This window comes from Budorcas taxicolor, chromosome 24 (assembly GCF_023091745.1).
Source record: "Budorcas taxicolor isolate Tak-1 chromosome 24, Takin1.1, whole genome shotgun sequence".
NCBI classification, from domain to species: Eukaryota; Metazoa; Chordata; class Mammalia; order Artiodactyla; family Bovidae; genus Budorcas; species Budorcas taxicolor.
Genome location: NC_068933.1, coordinates 20311046 through 20333045, shown reverse-complemented (window position 1 = coordinate 20333045; position 22000 = coordinate 20311046). Strand labels below are relative to the sequence as shown.

At 37.0% G+C, this 22000-nt stretch overlaps 1 protein-coding gene across 2 annotated transcripts in view; it reads right to left on the bottom strand.

Annotated features, from left to right (window-relative positions):
• MSR1 (macrophage scavenger receptor 1) overlaps positions 1-19512 on the bottom strand; it is a 68296-nt gene extending 48784 nt beyond the window's left edge. For both annotated transcript variants that reach the window (XM_052661477.1, XM_052661478.1), the window contains exons 1-5: positions 19410-19512; positions 18176-18289; positions 11475-11884; positions 5226-5412; positions 1661-1741 (exon numbers count right to left, since the gene is read on the bottom strand). In XM_052661477.1, coding sequence (XP_052517437.1) covers positions 1661-1741; positions 5226-5412; positions 11475-11884; positions 18176-18289; positions 19410-19512 — 895 coding nt within the window. The remainder of the gene's footprint in view (positions 1-1660; positions 1742-5225; positions 5413-11474; positions 11885-18175; positions 18290-19409) is intronic.
• Between the last annotated feature and the right edge of the window lie 2488 nt (positions 19513-22000).

The window sequence follows — 22000 nt, the reverse complement described above, 5'->3', positions numbered from 1 at the left end:
CTGAAACTTTTAAATCCCTCTTTCTATTTCATACATCCATAGTTTTGAAACAGCTGCAAAAGATGTTCCCAAGATGAAGCTTTGAACAGCAAGTTGTAGCCCAGACTGAACTTTTATGGTTGAGTTATAAAGCTTTGACAATTGCAATTTGTAACGGAGGAGCTGACAGACCTTTGACAATAGCCACTCTGGCAGATAATATAACACTGGTTACTTCCCCTGCTCCTGACATTAACACACCATTGCTAAGCTCTGCCAGGTGCTAGTCAAGTGAAAAGACTTTTCTGAATAAAGGATCTTACCTGGTATTACTTTCAAAGGCACAGCAACAATTCACCCTATATACGTATTTTATTTTCTTTAAAGAAATTTAATTTAAAAAAAATGTAAACGTTATATATTGGCTTTTTAAGCTCCATGACATAAAGGGCAGGCTTGTGTCAAATTCATGCTTTTAATTTTTAAAAACTGTTTTTGTGATGTAAGCTGGGCTGGTCAATACATTGATCAGAAAGAAGGACATTTTATATAATCAAAAGACAGAAAAATAAGATGAAATCCTTAGTATTTAGGTATTTTGGGAGAGGGCAGAACAAACCATTTTAGTTGTAATTAGACTGTGCAATGTACTCCCCACCTTCAGAAATCATACAGGTATTTGATTTTGAGCCATGAATAACATGGTGATCATGTTCTTATTATTATCTTCTTTATTTTTTTGAGAGCAAAGAAAGTTCATGATCTTTCTCTTTTTCTGTCTTCTATTATCTTCTTTCAAAATACTGCTTTCAATATTACAAAATAGACTGAAGAAAGTAATTTGAAACATTTTGCTCCAAGTAAGATACAGAGAGTAACTGACAGCAAAGGTAAAATTCATCCGTATTCTAGTCAATATTTATATTGAAACTGCAGAGGAGAAGGCAATGGCACCCCTCTCCAGTACTCTTGCCTTGGAAAATCCCATGGACGGAGGAGCCTGGTGGGCTGCAGTCCATGGGGTTGCTAAGAGTCGGACAGGACTGAGCGACTTCACTTTCACTTTTCACTTTCATGCATTGGAGAAGGAAATGGCAACCCGCTCCAGTGTTCTTGCCTGGAGAATCCCAGGGACGGGGGAGCCTGATGGGCTGCCATCTATGGGGTTGCACAGAGTCAGACATGACTAAAGTGACTTAGCAGCAGCAGCAGCAGCAGAGATTTAAGCAGGTATGTTCAGTTAAGGACTATATAACGAATATGATCCAATTCGCCTTTGACTCATTTTATTTTATTTTTGCATCTTTAAAACCAGATAACTTGTAAATATATTCAACGTGAAGATAGTTTTCATATTTTCCTTCACCTGTGACTTCAAACTAGTTCTGCCAAATACTGTTTGCAGTCAGTGATATAGAGCCCTCCCTAGAATTAACCAACAATCTTATGCCGTTAACGTTCTTCAAAAATGAAGAATCAGTGCTGACCATTCTGAACATAGAGATGATGAGGCTACCCAAACACTTAATATGCCCTCAATACACACATACACACACACACACACACACACACACACACATCCCACAGAGAACCAATCAAATAGCTCAACCCTCCTTCCTCATACATGGCTGTATACTACTCAGCTCTGCTGTACATAGTGGAATAGTTACTATTACCATACCTTTTAGACCTGGAAAGCCTGGCAAACCATTTAGTCCAGGAGGGCCTCTATCTCCTTTTTCACCTGGAGGTCCAGGAGGACCTTTAAAAAAATAAATGACAATTACTGATCATAGTTTTAAAGCAAGGGTAAAATAAATTTGTCACCTGTGAAGACAGTTACATAGGTAAATCCAAAGCCTTTTGTTTGTTGCACAGTTATACAGAACAAACGAGACTGACCTTCCTGGATGGAAGCAGTGTAGCCAGCCGCTGAGTACTACAAAGAGATAGCCCTAAACTAGACAGCCTCATTACAGATAAAATACTTATGTGTGCTGAGCACTGTTCTGCATTCTCAGATCCTGGCGGCAGAGAGAGACACTGAGTCAATGACAGGACAAGTCCACATTAGTACTGTGTACCTACTGGGAATGAAACCCAGCGCCCCTAAAACTGAGTTTCCTTGCCGAGTTTATGATTAGCCTCTCTATCCAATATTTTATTCCCCTTCTTGTCTTACCCATGCTCCCTTCAGGATTGAGGAGCATCAAAGACAAGGGGGATCAAGCAGGATCTTTGGGACCTACCCAGCCCAAGGCTTTCCAGGTCCTCTGTTTCTTATTTGTAGAGAAAAGTCTTCAGTTTTCTAGGCCTTCCTTGAGCCCCAATGAGCAGGCACAAGCAGTTAACAATGAGACAAGTGAGGCGGTACAGACAGAAAGCAGGAGTCCAGCAAGGTAGCTTCAAGTTTAGAGTCCTAGATCCTCCCCAACAATAAATGTAACAATCTGACACATGTCTGAGTTGATCTGCAGACACCAAGCTGCTCATGGAGGTGGAGGATGGTGACTATGTGCAGACCACTAGCACGGAGACCCCAGATTCATTGGAACCAGAAGGTTGATGACTAAGTTTCTGGGAACATCTCCCTGTTACCTCACCACCAGGCAGATTTCACTATATTGTTAGATGTTCTGTAGAAACAAATAGAGTCATGTGTGGTACCGTCAAAGGAAACAGAAGTCCATGCAAAGCAGATAACCAAAAACCATATTGTTGAAAATGATACCCTTGGGTATTTGTTAGAGAGATGCACGTCAGCACAAGGAGCAGTGGTCAAAAGACTTGATTGAGGAGGTAGGATTGGAGTGGACTTTGAAGAATGGGTAGAATGAGAAGAAAGAGGATTCTGGATAAGTGGGAGAGATGTGGGGAAAGACAGTAAAGTGAAAATGAGTAAAGGAATAACTTTTCGAGCATAATATTAAGTAGAATCCCAAGTTGGATATAGATGTTATAAAATAAGTGGACATTGCAGGGGAAATTTTGACTACTTAGCATGGCAATTATTAATACCACAGTGTCCCCCAGTACTGAGTCTGATCAACACTGATTAAGTCACTTGAATTTTCTGTGTCCAAGAAAGAGATGGCACTATGTCCCTCTTCTTCATAGAGTGCCACAGGACAAGTATTAATCTCTAAAACAGCAATGTTTTAAAAGAAGCATTTTTCAACTTCTGTGGTTCAGCCACATAACCCAAGGACAATACACAGTCATAGTTAGTGTCACTGGTTAAACAGCACTCGTTTACAAATTGTAATCAGGTGGGAAGATGTAAGACCTGAAAAATTCTAAGAAGGGGCTACATAAATAAAGATAATCTGATGAGTAAGTATATTCTGTCCATTTTCTTTGCTTCTTTTGAAATACTCGTCCCTGCTTTTCTCCATTTTCCTGAATTGTTTCTGATTTTGCAAGGTCCAAATTGGGTTTCAGGACCTTCCTTCCCTGACAACTTAATTTCCCAAATATCCATGGCACATTTTCCATTTCCCTTCATATACACCACTGGGCTATAACGTTTTATTGCATTTTCATTACGATAATAACTACATATTATAGGAAGGGTAAAAGCCTAGACAAAATGAGGAAAATCTAATTCATAATTCTATCATTTTAAGAGAATAACCACTAACATTTATATTTTCTATTTGTGTTGTATATTTTTTGCCTCTTTTTTAAAAAATATAATCATCGTGTAAATTACATACCACTGGGCATTAAATAGCTGTAGTAACAACCAGCAAGTTCTGTTAAGCTATAGCTTAATGTTGGAAACATATATTTAGATGTCCACAAGTGAGGTCATGGTTCTATATCAATGGGAATCCATGCCTCTCCTATTCCTGCAGCAAGTACTTCTCCCCAACAAAGGAGTTTTAACCTCACGACTGTGAACATGGCTATAGGTCATTCATCTCTGCACAGTGGCAACAGAGCAGGAAAGTAGGCCAGAAAGACTCAATTTACAGCTTGAATTTTGCTGAGCAAATTGAAGGGAACCAAATCTACAGTACTCCAGGATGAATTTCGAAAAAAAGAGTGCATACGCAAAGACTTTGATTCAGTGATTAGGGCCCTAAACCAAGACAGACATCTCAGGAAAAACTACACAGCGTGAGACAAGAAACAAGGGACACAGATTAGCTGTGGACTCGCAGCCTCTGAGATTAAGAGTTTTCACCATTTCTTTAATAATTCAATATTCAAAAAACTTAGATCATGGTACCCAGTCCCATCACTTCATGGCAAACAGATGGGAAACAATGGAACTAGTGACAGACTTTATTTTCTTGGGCTCCAAAAATCACTGCAGATAGTGACTGCAGCCATTAAATTAAAAGATGCTTGCCCCTTGGAAGAAAAGCTATGACCAACCTACACAGCATTTTAAAAAGTAGAGACATTAGTATGCCAACAAAGGCCCATCTAGTCAAAACTATGGTTTTTCCAATAGTCATGTATGGATGTGAGAGTTGGACTATAAAGAAAGCTGAGAACCAAAGAATTGATGCTTTTGAACTGTGGTGTTGAAGAAGAATCTTGAGAGGCCCCTGGACTGCAAGGAGATCCAACCAGTCCATCCTAAAGGAAATCAGTCCTGGGTGTTCATTGGAAGGACAGATGCTGAAGCTGAAACTCCCAACACTTTGGCCACCTGATGCAAAGAACTGACTCATTGGAAAAGACCCTGATGCTGGGAAAGATTGAAGGCAGGAGGAGAAGGGGATGACAGAGGATGAGATGGTTGGATGGCATCACCGACTCGATGCACATGAGTTTGAGTAAGCTCAGGGAGTTGGTGATAGACAGGGAAGCCTGGTGTGCTGCAATTCATGGGGTCACAAAGACTCAGACACGACTAAGCGACTGAACTGAACTGAACTGATAGCCAATTAACAATGTTGTAATAGTTTCAGGTGAACAGTAAGGGGACTCAGCCACACATATACATGTATACATTCTCTCCCAAACTCCCCTCCATCCAAGCTGCCACATAACACTGAGCAGAGTTCCCTGTGCTATAAAGTAGGTCCCTATTGGTTATCAATTTTAAATATAGGAGAAGACAGTTACCTTAACACATCTTGAAAAGATCTCAAGACTCCTTGCTCTGGATATTTGTAATAAATATATGCTCCAAAACTGTTTGAAAACTATAGAATTTCTAATACCAAATTTCTATATAGATCAGTACATCTTAGTATATCATTTTCTGGAGGAATGAGAAGATACTTTACCTTGGAATAAAGTGATATTTTTCAGTGTCTGAGAATGTTCCCAATCCTTCAGCCTCAGATCATTAGTGATATTATTCAACAGTTTCACTTCCCCTTTTAATTCCTGTTCCAAATGCACTTGTTTTTCATCTAGAGACTTCATTTCTGCTGATGCATTGTACATACGCTCCTCTAATTTACGCATCTCCTATGAAACACAAGCCAACATCCGCAATTTCTGTTACACACATAATATCAAATATATAAGTTTAAGAAGCCCTACAAGTCAGATTTTTTAAAATGGATAATATTACAATAATATTATGGAATAAGAATATGGACATTAGAGAATGACTTTAAAACAGTAATTCTTTGGTTTTGAAGCATTTCCTCTTTTAACTGAATGGCTTATTTCTACACTCTACCAGAAAAAAAAAAAAAAGGTTAAATATATATATATCTTCGACATGCTTCTATTCCTAAATATCTACGTGTCAAAACGCTAAAACTAAAATCAAATTTGAAACTTGGCATATGGTTTTAAATTCATCTAAAGTTAAACTCTTTATACTGTACTTGAGTAATTCCAATTCTATCAGCTCAATAGATTTGTATATTAAATTGTTTTACAGCAATAGCAAAGCTTAATGTCATAATTCTCAGTGGTGATGAACATTAAGGATAGCTTTTCAGATTCGATAAAATCTCAACTAGCATATTAACAATATCTTATGTTCAGGTTTTTTGCCTCTGTATTTGAGATTTCATTATTTTATGTTTTCAAATGCACATATCCATTGTGGGCATTTATATACATTCACGCATATCTGAAAACTATGAACAAGAGAGATGGCATCATGTTCTGGATTATGACTTTATTTTTTACTCAATAATACATTAAGAATATTTACCTATTAAAATATTTAGAAACTGCTTTATTTTCTATAATCTAGTAGAATTATATTGTATGTTTCATAATTTGATTCCTATTGATAAAGAGTTTTGAGCTGTACATAAATAATGCTGCAATGAACACAATTTTATATGTATCTACATATTTATACAAGCACTTTTATAGGACAGTTTCCTGGAAGTGGATCTGATCAAAGGGACTAAATATAAAAATTTTTGTTCACCCCTCTCCCTACCACCTTATAAAATACACAGGACTTTTTTTTTTTTTTAATCTTATTTAATGTATCTGAATACCTACTTTTTGCCCTCAAACCCTGGGTATCATCAATGCATTTAATTTTTCAGAGTAAGAGTAGACATAATAAAATCTTGTTCAATTTGCTTTTCAAATTGATGAGGTTAAGCATCCAGTTATAAAGTTTTTGACAATATATATACTTTTTATTACTTTTCAAGTCATTTCCTGGGTTTTCCTTTGGGAGCTGGGCTTTCTCTTTCCAGGGTACCTAACTTTCTCATCTCTCTTGGTAACATTTTCTATTTCTCTGTTCTACTTCCCTTGTGTCCTCTGTCTTCATTGTATGATTTATACTTTTCTAATGACTTCAATGTTTAATTGCTGATAGATTCTCATTTCCCAATTGCACAAAGAAATAAATCAGTGGTGTACTGTTCCTTAATCCAGGTATGAAAAGAAAATTTCACCTCACTTGACTGGACTGGACAAGTTGAAGTGAGAAGGTCCAAAGTGTCAACTAAAACCTTTGGAAGAAATGCAAGTATACCCAGATCTGCCTGTGCAGGAGCCCCGCACTCAAATAGAGGTATGTCAGTTTTCACCACCCTGACTGTGCCTTCCCCCATCCAAAACCTTGTTCTAGATTAGGATGTCTCTACCCTCTGCTGCCTCCCTCCCCATTTAGTCTTTTCTGTACAATATGGTACATATATACATGAAATAATGAACACGGATGTTTTATAGAGCATAAGAACATGATAAATATGCTTGACATCATTGATGTGGCTGCAGATTGCCCCAGCTGTCAGGATATCCACAGATATCCTGTGATACCCTGATATCCTGTTATCAGCTTCTGATATCCACAGAGAAAAGGTCAAGGGACTAGTTGGTGATTTCTGCTCCCTAAACCTTAGGAGTCACCCATGTTTTTCATACCTAAAGCTGAGGCTGCCTTTTCCCCCCTTCTTTGAAAACTCTATATAGCGCTCATATTAACCACACTTTACTTGAAATAGGTTTTATTGGGAGGAGAGAAAGTTCATTTGATATATCTTTAAAAGTCCTCTATAGCAAGGGTCTCCAGCTAACAGGATCTAATACCTGATGATCTGAGGTGGAACTGATGTAATAATAATAGAAATAAAGTACACAATAAAAGTAAAAGTAAAGTGCACAATAAAAGAATCATCCTGAAACCAATTCCCACCACCTCTCATCTGAGGGAAAATTATTTTCCATGAAACCATCCCTGGAGCCAAAAAGGCTGGGGACTGCTGCTCTACAATAAGCGCACACACTGTCCATCTACCACCAGGGCTCTGCTAGAAACAAGCATGTAATTTTGCCTTCTTACAGTCCTTTCTATGTAAAACAGAGACGATAAATCCCACTCTCTCTTTTATTTAGTCAGTATTCTTCTTTCTTTCAAATTAATGCCTGGTCTGTCCTTGATAAACAAATGCTGGTATTACTTATAAGTCTTTTATTCAAACAATTACTGATTGAGGCATTTATTTAATTTACTTATTCTTGCATTGGGCTAAAGATTCAAAGATGAATCCAACTGTTTTAAGCAATGGGAACAAGATTGTAAATACTATTTTCAGTGAGCAAGCATGCATGCACACACACACACACTAGCACTTACCTAGATTTCAAATCTCTGCAAATGACTACTGTCTTACAAAAAAAGAGCTTTAAAAAAATTAACCTTGCAAGTTCCTCCTTTCCCTTGTACCTCCATCTCTAATGCTTGGACTGCTTTCGAAACGAAAGTGCAATTGATTTCAACTCAATGATCGATTACTATCAGATTCCAACTGTTTCTATTATATATCATTTCCAGGCTCCCTGGTGGCTCAGATGGTAAAGAATCTGCCTGCAATGTGGGAGACCTCGGTTCAACCCCTGGGTTGGGAAGATCCCCTGGAGAAGGGCATGGCGACCTACTCCAGTTTTCTTTCCTGGAGAATCCCCATGGATAGAGGAGCCTGGAGGGCTGCAGTCCATGGGGTTGCAAAGAGCCAGACGAATGACTGAGCAACTAAACGCACACACATGTATCACTTCAAACATGTTTAGTACTTCTACTATCTTCCAAATGGTTTCCAATTTGGTTTTAACTCTTCATTTATGTGGATTTATGAAAGTGATGAAAATGGAAGTCGCTCAGTTGTGTCCGACTCTGTGATCCCATGAACTGAATTCTCCAGACCAGAATACTGGAGTGGGTAATTGTTCCCTTCTCCAGGGGATATTCCCAACCCAGGGATCAAACCTAGGTCTCCTGCTTTGCAGGTGGATTCTTTACCAGCTGAGCCAGTTCATAGATAATCTATAACCTCTGAGGACTTGGGGACATTACCAATATCAAGTAAACTCTTGTTCTTTCATTGCATCCATCTTCATTTTCTTCTCATCCTGTCTCACTGCCCCTCTGATCTTCAGTTTAGTTCAGTTGCTCAGTCATATCTGACTACTTGTGACCCCATGAACTGCAGCATGCCAGGCTTCCCTATCACCAACTCCCGAGTGAGTGATGCCATCCAACTATCTCATCCACTGTTGTCCCCTTCTCCTCCTGCCTTCAATCTGTCCCAGCATCAGGGTCTTTTCCAATGAGTTGGCTCTTCACATCAGGTGGCCAAAGTATTGGAGCTTCAGCTTCAGCATCAGTCCTTCCAATGAATATTCAGGACTGATTTCCTTTAGGATGGACTGGTTGGATCTCCTTCAGTCCAACGGACTCTCAAGAGTCTTCTCCAACACCACCAGTTCAAAAGCAACAATTCTTCAGTTCTCAGCTTTCTTTATGGTTCAACTCTCACATCCATACATGATTACTGGAAAAATCATAGCTTTGACTAGATGGACCTTTGTTGGAAAAGTAATGTCTCTCCTTTTTAATATGCTTTCTAGGTTGGCTATAGCTTTTCTTCCAAGAAACAAGCGTCTTTTAATTTCTTGGCTGAAGTCACCACCTACAGTGATTTTGGAGCCCAAGAAAATAAAGTCTGTCACTGTTTCCATGGTTTCCCCATCTATTTGCCATGAAGTGATGGGACCGGATGCCATGATCTTCGTTTTCTGAAGGTTGAGTTTTAAGCCAACTTTTTCACTCTCTTCTTTCACTTTTATCAAGAGGCTTTTTAGTTCCTCTTAGGTTTCTTCCATAAGGCTGATGTAATCTGCATATTTGGTGGTTATTGGTATTTTTCCCGCAATTTTAATTCCAGCTTGTGCTTCCTCCAGCCCAGCATGTCTCATGATGTATTCTGCATATAAGTTAAATAAGCAGGGTGACAATATACAGCCTTGACATACTCCTTTCCCTATTTGGAACCAGTCTGTTGTTCCATGTCCAGTTCTAACTGTTGCTTCTTGACCTGCATACCAATTTCTTAGGAGGCAGGTAATGTGGTCTGGTGTTCCCATCTCTTTCAGAATTTTCCACAGTTTGTTGTGATCCACACAGTCAGATTTTAGAGTAGTGAATCTTGTTTTCACACAAAGTAATATTTCTTCTCCTGTCCTCTTTCCCTCATATTTAATCAGTTTCTGTTCCCACAGCTAATATTTTATTTTCCTCTGTCTCAAGGTTCTCAGCCCTCTGGACAGTTTCTTCTTTGTGCACTCTTTCTAAACCCTCCATAGCCTGAGCCATTGATATTCCAATAACGTTTTATATGTTTAGATACTTATTAACCATGGGGGAGAAAATAACAGTCAGTATTTGGAAGATGTGACAAGGATACAACACTGACTATCAAGGCTGGCATTGGGATGAAGTTCACCAATGGTTTCTGTATTTACACAGCAATGTCTTTGTCTTCTCAGTGACTGCATCTTACAATAAATAAATATTAAAGTGTGCTTTCTTAACCTGTTTAGTCTATTCTCTAGTCAATAATTTAATTGGTTTTCACGTGATGTTAAAACTTTAGAGACTTCTCTTTGCTCTCTATAAGTGACATCCATTTAAAAAAAAATCACCACTGCATAACACTGTATCTATATAGAAAACAACCTCATTAATTAAGACATGGTCTATTCAAGTAAAATATACTACAAAGATGGCAGCCTTACTGAGCTAATGTGGAAAGTTTACATATTTTACATTATGATCTTAGGGCTTAGATACCATGCAATATGAAGATTAAATTTTTCACACAAGTAATAAAGCTTTATCCATGAGCTTATTTTTTTTCACAAATGGAACAATTATAATGACCTAACAACAAAAAATAATCCAATTCTGAACTAAACTAAACAACTTGCTTCTTAATTTCCTTCTCTTCAGTACAAAGTAACCCAGAGGGTTGGCCACAGAGTAGTTTAGAGCAAAACTAAGAAAAATTATGATCCATAGGTCAAAGTCTATTTTTGTAAAGAAAGACTTACTGGATCACATTTTCACTCATTTGTCTATCTACTGTCTAGGGCTGCTTTAGTGTTAGAGTTGAGAAGTTGCAAAAGAGACCATGTGGTTCCCAAAGCCTAAGAGTTACATCTGGGCCTTTGCAAAAAAACTTTGGCTGGCAAGTGGTCTAGAAGATGTCTTGCTTTCTTGTGTTTGATCCTGTGACGGTAACAAGATGTTGATGCATTATTCAAACTCTAATTCTTTACTTAGAGTTATCTCTACACATAAAAATTTAGCAATACTTCTTGTGAGTGACAAACTATTTTAAAATTTAGATTTTACAATTTACCCATGTAAATAAGGTTTTCATTCTTTTCATGATGAAGATATTCTGGGTTTCTTTTAAAACTTACAAAAACTGTATCTATCTGTCCAAATATGCTAAGATAATCTACCAACTGTAATTGGTTTAGAGAATCTCAAGAGGCATTCTGAAAGTATTTATAAAATTAAAACATGCTAAGAGAGTGTATATTTGATGAAAAACAAATTCCCCCTTAGGCTGGAAATTTGGAAGAGGCAGTAGGTAAATCCATTTGGAACTTTCTGGTGAGACTGCAAGAGAAATCAGGTAAGTAGAATGATGTTAAAACAGGTTTTGCAACTTTTTCTCTGCCCTGGACTATCTGAGGAGATAGGTTACAGATGGATTCACTCCCAGCATATGACTTTCCAGTACAAAAACTCTTACCTCTTGTTGTTTAAATGCATTCTCTTGGACTATGCCATTCAGTGTTTCAATACTGAGCTGCAAATCAAGTAATGTGGTGTTCAGACCTACTAATGACTTGGAGATATCACCTATAATATTCTCATGTCCCTGGATGGAGGAAAGTAAGGAATTTAGCTGGAAAAGAACATCATTAAATCTTTGATCAGTTGTTATGCTGAAATTTTGGAAATTCTCAGAATCTAGGAGATTGGCTTCATTATCTGAAAGATACTGGATTCTGTTTTCCATGTTGCTCATGCGTTCCATCACAACTTCTCGAAATCTCATTTCATCTTCACTGCCATTTCCTTTGCCTTCCAGACTTGGAGATATATCTGCATTAACTGAACCAACTGTGCAATTCTTCGCTTCCCATTTCAGGAGCTGAGCTGCATATTTAAGTAAAAATAAACAGAGTCATGCCCTGTATCCTTAAATGCATCCACCGTTCCATTCCACATCACTGCATCCCATTCTAACATTCTGAATGCTATCCTGAATCAGGTGTTTATTTTAAACATACAAAGTATTAACCAAGGTAGGCAGAGTGCTGAGAGGGAAATAGTCTCCTTTTCCCATTTTACGTTAGAATTTATTCCACAGTTAAGTCATTCTTTCTGACTTGCTGCTTAGATGAATCTTCTGGGTTGCTGGATTTAGCTACGAGAGCAACAGTAAACGCTACAGATTATGAAGTACACTGTAGCCTTGTCCTCAGGTGTGCTGTTAGGATAAGATGAGATAATGCTTAACACAGTGTCTGAAGTAAACATGTTGAATGTGTTACCTATTATGAAGATTAATGATGATGTGACAAAAACAATATGTAGTAAAAGTAGAAATATTAGTGTTATCCATTGTATGAATAAATTGTCGGCTCATCTTCCTTATGTTATCACTAAGCTACCAGAGAGTTATCACTTTCAGTTTCTGCAGACCTAATTTATTGTTGGTAGAGCAGGAAATTGGATAAAAAAGTTTTTTTTTTTAACTTTAAAAAACACTGTTCTTTCAAGATTCTCTTTACTTATTATAAAATATATACTTGTAGTGGAAAATTTAGAAAATATGAGTAATGAAAACATTGTACCATTAATCTCATGGTAATTAATCTCAGAATTAAGTGCTAACATTTTAGTATATGCATATCAGATTTCTGATTCCACTATCATATTATACAATCAAGAGCTTATATATAATTTGGAAACTAGCTTTCAGTTAGCATCTATCATAAAGACCCTTGCATATTATTTAATATTGTTTTACAAAAGTCATTTGAATAACTACATTGTTATTCTATGTGTGGTTCTGCCAGATTTAACAAATCCCTATATTCAGTTGTGGGCTGCTATCTATGGGGTCGCACAGAGTCGGACACGACTGAAACGACTTAGCAGCATATTCAGTTTGCTTCTATTTCTACTAATATATTTAACCCTTCAATGAACCATCTTATGAGCAATTATTTCCTGAATATAAAAATTCTATTAAATGGTGTTTGCGGCATAGAGAGCTGCTAATATGTATTTCCAAATGGGCATATGTTCGCTAAACAAGCTAATTATCCTTCTGAAAGGATCTAGAGCAATATGTTCACAGTTTCAAAAATGAAAAGTATAAATATTACTTTTGCAGATAAAAATAATACATAATTGTACACCATGAAGACAATGTTAAGCACCATTTTATTCCTAGTTAATGATGGTTAAGATTTGATTGTTTCATCTCTCTATATATCTATCTATATGATTTATACCTTTTATCTACACATATATCAGTCTTTTATCTATATTAATTTGAATACATACGACTTTACATATTTGACCATTACTGAGCAGTAGAGAGTAACTTCATATGGTTTAAAAGTATATCTATATAAACAGCAATAACTGACCTGTCAGTTTTCTTTAAAGTGATATGACAATAGTTATTAGCTTTACAGGTTTTTGAGACTTAACTGAAGCAGCACATGAAAAGCCCTGAATTCCACCCTGAACTCAGGGTACCTGTTATACAAATGAGAGCTTGGTGTTTATGTAGGAACAAGCTGCCCAATTCTGGAATCTAGCCCCACTCCTTAGTTACTAACTAGGTTACTCTGAGCAAGTTATATTTCTTCTCCTTAATTAGGCTTCCCCAAAGACCTAAAAGTAATAACTGTTACAGTGGTGCTGAGAATGAATGAGATAAGGCATGTAAATCCCATAGCACACAGATGGCACACATGAAAACTACTCAAATTAAAGTGCCTTATCTTTGAAAGTTATTATCTTAGTTACAGAGTCTTCACCACCGTCACCTGAAGGTGTTTGATGACGGCTGTCATTGTAGCTCTTATTAAGCATTAAACTACATATTCAATTAAATCACAATTTAAAAATATATATATTATTTGTTCCTAGTTATATTCTCTTTAAAATTAGCTTGTTTGATTTAATAAAATATGTGGCTACATTTTTATACAATCCACAACAGAGGCCATATTGAGTGTCCATTATTTTATGAATAATTTGGACAAAATAGTATATTTCTTAGTTGGAACTCATAACCTTTATTAAATTAAGTGTAGAGAGCAAGTTTTGGATTGACAGCTTCATTTATGCATTTGCCAGTTCCATGATTTATTTACTGAGTACCTACTGTATACAAAGCACTGCTCGAGCAACTCTGGGAAAAGAAGACTGACTGGGAGTGGAATTCGACTTTAACAATCAGAAACCCTAACTAACAATATTTGCAAAATTATCTCTAAGTTAGCCCTCAAAATTTTCTTTTATGATGATTACTGCTTTTTCAGGTAGCAGTTAATAATACAGGCTCTAGACGGGAACTGCCTGGATTAGCCATTCTTGCTCTTTGCTTCATAAACTGTGCCCTTGAGCAAATTAATCAGGCTATCATTTCACTACCTTATAAATGGGATACTACTGCTGCTGCTGCTGCTGCTGCTAAGTCGCTTCAGTCGTGTCTGACTCTATGCGACCCGGTAGATGGCAGCCCACCAGGCTCCTTCGTCCCTGGGATTCTCCAGGCAAGAACACTGGAGTGGGTTGCCATTTCCTTCTCCAGGGCATGAAAGTGAAAAGTGAAAGTGAAGTCATGCAGTCGTGTCCGACCCCTCAGAGACCCCATGGACTGCAGCCTTCCAGGCTCCGCCGTCCATGGGATTTTCCAGGCAAGAATACTGGAGTGGGGATACTACTAGTCAGTGTTTAAATAATTAAATGAGCTGATATATGTAAAGTGCTCAGATCTCTCCCTGGCACATAATGCACATTTGATACTTTTCATTTTTTAAGTATCATTAATATTTTGGATTCAATATCTGCATGCCCAATACTGATACAAGGGGGACTTAATATTATGTAATATAAAAAACTGGGAGGAAGTTGGGTGCTCCATGAGAAAGACAGTATCTGTACTTTATTTTAATAGGCATATTGATTTAATTACTCAACCACATAATTTTTACTTTCACTAGAAATGCTTTTTATTTCATAGGGATAAAGCAAAACCTCTTTATAGTGTAGAAAGGGAAGATTTGATTTGATAAAATGTCATGTGACCAAAGATTTTTCTTCAATATCAAGTTCAACATGAGCTGATAATAAAGGCTATATTTTGCTTACAGATTTAAAAATGCAATATTGCTTGTTTTCCCAAATCTTGAATGAAACCTAATCTAATCCTTACTTTCTTTAAAAACATCTAATTGTGATACAGATGATATAGATACGAGTATCGCAAATCTAGGTATGGAATGCTAGAGTTCATATTTTTAAATGTTCATTTCTTTCATTATCATCAGAGAGATGGCATTTTGTGACTTTTCTATCTTACATTTGAAAGGAGACAAATTTTATGACTTGTACAATAGGGAGAGGGTTATATTTGACCTTACAGATCACATATACTCCTCCATGTTGGCAATACCTTCTTCTACCAAAAATTTGTATTATTTTGAGCTCAAGGATCTTCAGTTTGTCAGCAATTTATATACATTAACCTTAGGCTTGCTGCTGCTGCTAAGTCGCTTCAGTCGTGTCCGACTCTCTGCGACCCCATAGACGGCAGCCCACCAGGCTCCCCTGTCCCTGGGATTCTCCAGGCAAGAACACTGGAGTGGGTTGCCATTTCCTTCTCCAATGCATGAAAGCTTAACCTTATCTTATTCTTCAGAGATATTGTTATATGTTGTTATACTATAACAGAAATGTAGTAGCTTCTTGGAAAAAAGGTAGCTTGTGGAGAAGACTATAATTAAGAAATATTTTTCAATACGTAAGAAACTTTAGTTTTCATGCACAACATTTTATTTCATCTATTGATTTATATTTCCCAAAACAGAATAATTTCTATCATTACAGGGATATGTTTTATCTACATTTGAAGTTTTTTTTATTATGTAGAGTTAATGTATTGCATTTTAGCTTTCTTTTGGAAAAATTCTGATCTAAAACTTACAGCTGTAAATGGACAGTCAATTGTTTATTATTCAAGTATGATAAACACAGGAGATCTAAATTCTGGTGAATTGGGGTGCTAATGTGAACTTGCAAGATTTGAACACTTTTAGCTTTTTGTCAGTCTTAATAGTACATGCTATAGTTTAAGGAAACAAAATTACTTTAGGTCAATCATTGTCAATCCTAGAACAACTGCGTTGACTTGGTAGCATTTGGTAACAGCCCAGAGATTTTGAACCTGGTTAGAACCCTGATATTTTCAAACTTCAGTTCACATTGTGCATGGGCTGAGTATAAAGAAGTTGCATTCACCGAGGTTGGTTCTGCAGGCCACAGTTTACATAAAAGCAATGAAAGTGAGTCACTCAGTTGTGCCCAACTCCTTGCAACCCCATGAACTATATATAATCCACAGAATTCTCCAGGCCAGAATACAGGAGTGGGTAGTCATTCCCTTCTCCAGAGGATCTTCCCAACTCCAAGATCGAACCCAGGCCTTCCACATTGCAGGCAGATTCTTTACCTGCTGAGCCACCAGGGAAGCCCAAGAATACTGAGTGGGTAGCCTATTCCTTCTCCAATGGATCTTCCCAACCCAACAATCAAACCAGGGTATCCTTCATTGCAGGTGGATACTTTACCAACTGAACCACCAAGGAAGTCCCATAAAAGTGATGAAATTACGCACATTCTAACTGGCTGACAGCTAATGATCCCAAACAATGATGCATCTTTCAGTTAAGCACTTCAAACTGATAAGCATAAACAAAAACAACACATAGATAACCCGGTTTATCAGGAAGTTGTTGTTTAATGACAGACACCTCAGGTTCTTTTATTTAAATGGCTGTGGTTGGTTTGATTAGTTGATTGGTTGTGGTTGGCTTTTGTTTTTGACATCCAAAATAGTATTTGACTTTTACATAGGGAAAATATTTTCCTGGCTAATGTTACAAAAAGTTAATTAATTAGTGGCCAATCATAGTTTGTTCTAAACACCGGATTGTACTGGGAGATAGTAGATCACAGAGGATAGGAGTCAGGAGTCATGGTAGGAACTTCAATTCCATCACTGAACAGTTTTCTTTTGTGGATGATGAGGGTAAGCATATGTCTGTCCAAGGGTAACTGTGAGGTGTCTTAAGATAATCTGTGGAAAATGTATAGCCCAGGGCCTGAACATAGTAAATGCTCAAAAATGTTAAAGTCATTGTTGCTTTCATTATCATTTCTTCCTTAGTAAAATTTTGGTTCTGTCTTGGAATATCCTTTTGACAGAGGAGGTATGGCCTTATATTAGGAGCATTTCCTTGTTAAGCTGATTAGTATGCACATAAAAACACATCTTCCTCCCAGCCTATCTCTTGTTCAAGCATATGTCTAGACATTTTGTCACTCTCAGAGGAAAAGGGAGCTACAAGGCAAATAAATTCAAATGTCAATCAAATCCCTCAAAAATGGTCCTGAGGGAAATAATGTTTATAAATTTGCTTAAGTTACATGCAAGCTATCCCTCCCTGTATAAACTCTTTAGATGTATCCCCAACTCAAGCCAAACTCTTCAAAACAAATATATACCTGAAAAATATCATGTAGGACCCAAGCAAAGTGTTCTATTTTTTTTGTTTCTTTGTTTGAAAGGATGCTATCAGTTCATTTTTAGAGAGGTTTTAAATAAAACCCTCATGAAATATGTGACCATATAAAGGACAAACACTGCTGAGGGATAGGTCACTAGTTTCTGAGGTTTCCTCTGAAGACTTGTAGGGATATTTCTTTCTGCTCTCAATACTAGCAATAAAAGCATTTTTCCAGAACAACTGGCTTGTTTTTATATTTTAGGCATTGCTAAAATAAACAATCATGTTTATATCTTCACATTTGCAACTAGAATGCTTACCATGAAATTTATGACGCATCATTAGAACTTCACAGGACTTCAGATGATAACGTTGCTGAAACGGTCAATTCTTTCCATCTTACCTTTACATATTCATATTTTTATCTTAAAGTTCCATTGTCTAGGCTATTTATTTAAAGTTTTTTATGCAATAACTCTGCAGAATCTGGTTTTTTTTTCATGAAATAAATTTGAGGAATATTTTTTGATCTGAAGTTCAAATTCTTACGAATTTGTATACGAAAGACTAATGCTTCTTTCTGCTTCTGCACTAAATAATTTACTAGGTGAGTTTCAGAACTAGAGTACTGTACCTGCCACTATGCCAATGATGGGCACGAGAACTACAAACACAATGAGATAAAGGGTGATCAGTGCAGCTTTATAAGACTTCATCCTCTCTTGAAGAGTTGGGCCATTTTTAGGATCTAAAAAACAAAAGTCCAACCTCCTGTTAGAGAACTTACTCATCTTACTTAATTAAAACTTTTAAAAATCTCCAATTATATGGTTAGTATCAAACCTACTGGAATAAAAAGGAAACAAGAAATAGGTTCTCATTTATTCAGCAGGAAGTAAAAGGGACAGTCAAAAGGAGAAGTCAATACAGAAATTGCTGTGGACATTTGATCTATCCACTAACTAAACATCCAGGACAAAGTTACTATCTTCTCCAAGCCATACTTGTCTCATTGGATGCATTCACTGATAAATTTTAATACTGATACCATACCAAAACACACACAAACATAAATTTTATTCTTCTGTTTCACATGGGAATGTGAACATTCTGGAGGAAAATAAAGTTCCTCAAGCAACCATATATTAATAATTATATATATATTTTCAGATTTTAAGTGGAATAAGAAAAACATTACTTTTGATGGTAATTATGTAAATTTCCTTTTCTCATTCTACCTCAATAGTTTTGTATTTGGATGCCTCTTGTGATTTGAATACAAGCTGAAAAAAAATAAATAACAAAATTCACACTTTGATTAAACATTGGAATGGATCAGTAAAGCCCATCCTCTGGATATTTCAGAATATACTAATATTTTAGTATTATTTCTTTATATGAACCAGCAATTCATATGTTGAGATGCCAATTGTAGAAAAGTTAACTCAATATAGAGGGAATCTTACTAGCAGAAGATGTTTCTCTGGTTAAGTGAATAAAACATTCATTAAAACATTCTTTCCTATGGCCATTGCTTTTGTTGTTTAGCAAAAAAGAAGGAAATTTTGTGTTCAGGTTGCAAATTAAAATGAAATTTTAGGTAGTGTTCAGTAATGTTCTATGAGGAATTGAACAGAAAAAGGAGGAAAAAATTAGGTAAAGAAAATTTAAAAAATAAGGAAAAGGGGGAAAATGAAGGAAAAAAGAGAAGGAGCAACCACAATTCAAGCAAGATGGGATATTCCATCTGTCAGGTGACTAAGACTGAGATCCAACCAGGCAGATAGAGTAAGTCTCATGACCAAAATTTTACAGTCTCACTAACTCCAAGGACAATGTCCATGAGCACCCTCCCTTATTCTACTTACGGGGAGGAAGCAAAGCTGTCATTGAGCGAGCATCGAACTTCACAGACTCTGTACAGCTGTCAGTGTCTTCTTGCTGATCAGGAAAGTCATCCCACTGTGCCATACTTCTATCAAACACATGGAAAAACATGTTAATTACACACAGAATTGCTAGGGCCCTTTGGCATCATGTTTCACATTGAAATTTACAGTTAAAATCCAATTTTAGCCAGGGAACAAGTATAATTAATTACATTTACATACATCTCTGTCAAATATATGCCAACATAACTACCCATGAATTTTCATTTCAACATTAAAAGACAGACTTACATGGAACCCACTCATGAGTTTTTCCATGTACAAATGTACACTTATGATTGAAGTATGTGGGTTTTTTTAGAGTGAGAGGTAACTTTGCTCTCTTTAGCTAAAAAAGGAAAAATTCTCAACTGGCAGAAAACAACTGTTTAGCTAAAAAGTTAAAAAGAATTTCCCTTAGAACAAGTAGTAGCTGAAAATCTGAAACAAATATTTCCCGTGATATTTTATCAGAGCTTTATCAGCCAAATTTTCTTCTGCCAAGGCATCTGTTTATCCCTTTAGAAACAGAAAACAAAGTCCAGTCACAAGATAAGGAGCCACAGGAAAAACTAAGTTTTTATTTTCCTTTCCTTTCCCTTCTTTTCCTTTTTTTAAAAAAATTTTCTTATATATTTTCCTATCAAGACTTCCCTCACCATATACATTGGCAGCACCTCAAATATGTGCTTGTACCTTTTAAAACACAATTGCAAAGAGCCAGACACGACTGAGCGTACACACACATATTTTATGACCCAATCTATATCTGTGTCTCTTTAAGACGCATCAGAATCATTTAAAAGGCTTACTCTAAAACAGACTGATGGTCCCAACCTGCAAAACTTGTCATATTTAGGGTAGGGATCAACAACTTGCAGGCTTCCCTGGTGGTTCAGTGGTAAAGAATCTGCCTGCCAAGGCACGAGACGTGGGGTTCAATCCACAATCAGGGAAGATCCCCTGGAGAAGGAAATGGCAACCCACTCTAGTATTCCTGCTTAGGAAATCCCATGGACAGAGGAGCCTGGCAGGTTACAGTCCATGGGGTGGCAGAAGAGTTGGACACGACTTAGAGACTAAACAACAACAATCCGCAATTCAGACAAGTTTTCTAGTCATGCTGCTGCTGCCAGTCTGAGGACCACAACTTTAAGAACATTTGTCAAAAGAAACTGTATGACTTTTTCTTGGAAACAGTTCAATTCATTTGATTGATAAGTTTAGCATAAAGCCAGCATCTTCTGATCATTGTTTATTTTCTCTAATGCTGAGTTATGGATTTAACACAGCTGAAGTTGCAACTGTGTACCCTGGTAACTTCAGGACACTGAACTCTTATCTCCTCCAGAAAATGGGCAATCATTCATACGCAAATGTTCACCCTGCTTTGGGAAGAGGTACTGAAAATAAGGATGTGGCAACTCCTGTCAATATATTTTAAAAAAATATATTTCCAAGGAGTTACTTTATTTTGCAGTTTGTACATACATCATTCTGTAAATCAGTTTTACTTTTTTGTAAGTCTGGTTAATCTAACCAAGGAGTGTATTCTTTAAACCGTTCAGTCACTGTGGAGGAAGCTGGCAGAGGGGGAAGTTAGGACGACATCCCCTTTTCTTGCTACTGCTGCTGCTAAGCTGCTTCAGTCATGTCTGACTCTGTGCGACCCCACAGACGGCAGCCCACCAGGCTCCCCTGTCCCTGGGATTCTCCAGGCAAGAACACTGCTTAGGCAGAGGTAAAACTAAATAAACAATTATCGGCGAACACTATTATAGGAAACCAAACTGATTAATTCAGACCCAGACTCTCCTGCCATTTCTTGCCTTTTTAATTCACTCTATTATTTGATTTGGATGATAGTTTTTAACTTGCCATGGGAAAAAATCAAAAATATTACTTTCAAGAATGAGATGACAATGAAACAGCTAAATTCTTTCTTAAACTACAGTTCAAAGCACTGGGACTCTGGCAAAGCTTTTAACATTTGAACTCAGTTTATAAAAGATGGGCTCACAAAGTCTACTTTTTTTTTTTTTTCTGTATCCCATGGCATGCAGGATCTTAGCTCTCTGACTAGGGAACAAACCTACGTTCCCTGCATTGGAAGCCCAGAGTCTTAACAACTCAACAGCCAAGTATACATTTAGGTACCCCTGCTATGCACCTAGAAATATTTCCCTGTCAGTCTGCTCACAAGTCTCTTCTCAATGTGTTTGACTCTGGTTCTGGTCCCAGTAGCTGAGATATTATGACTCCATTTTCACTTACATACAAAGGAAACATCCTTATATTAGTCAGTCTTCTAGATGGGAATTTCTTTGTAAAAAATATTTTTGCAAAATTTTAAAAATTTTAAATCTGATAAATCTCGCTAGACTGTGAGCTACAGAAGAGGTGGGACCATGTCTAGTTTTGTTCAATATTATACTGGCAGAGCCTAAAGCAATCTGGAGTATAGAGTACACTTGATATATACTTGTTAAATATTTGGGCATTGGCATCACGGACTCGATGGACGTGAGTCT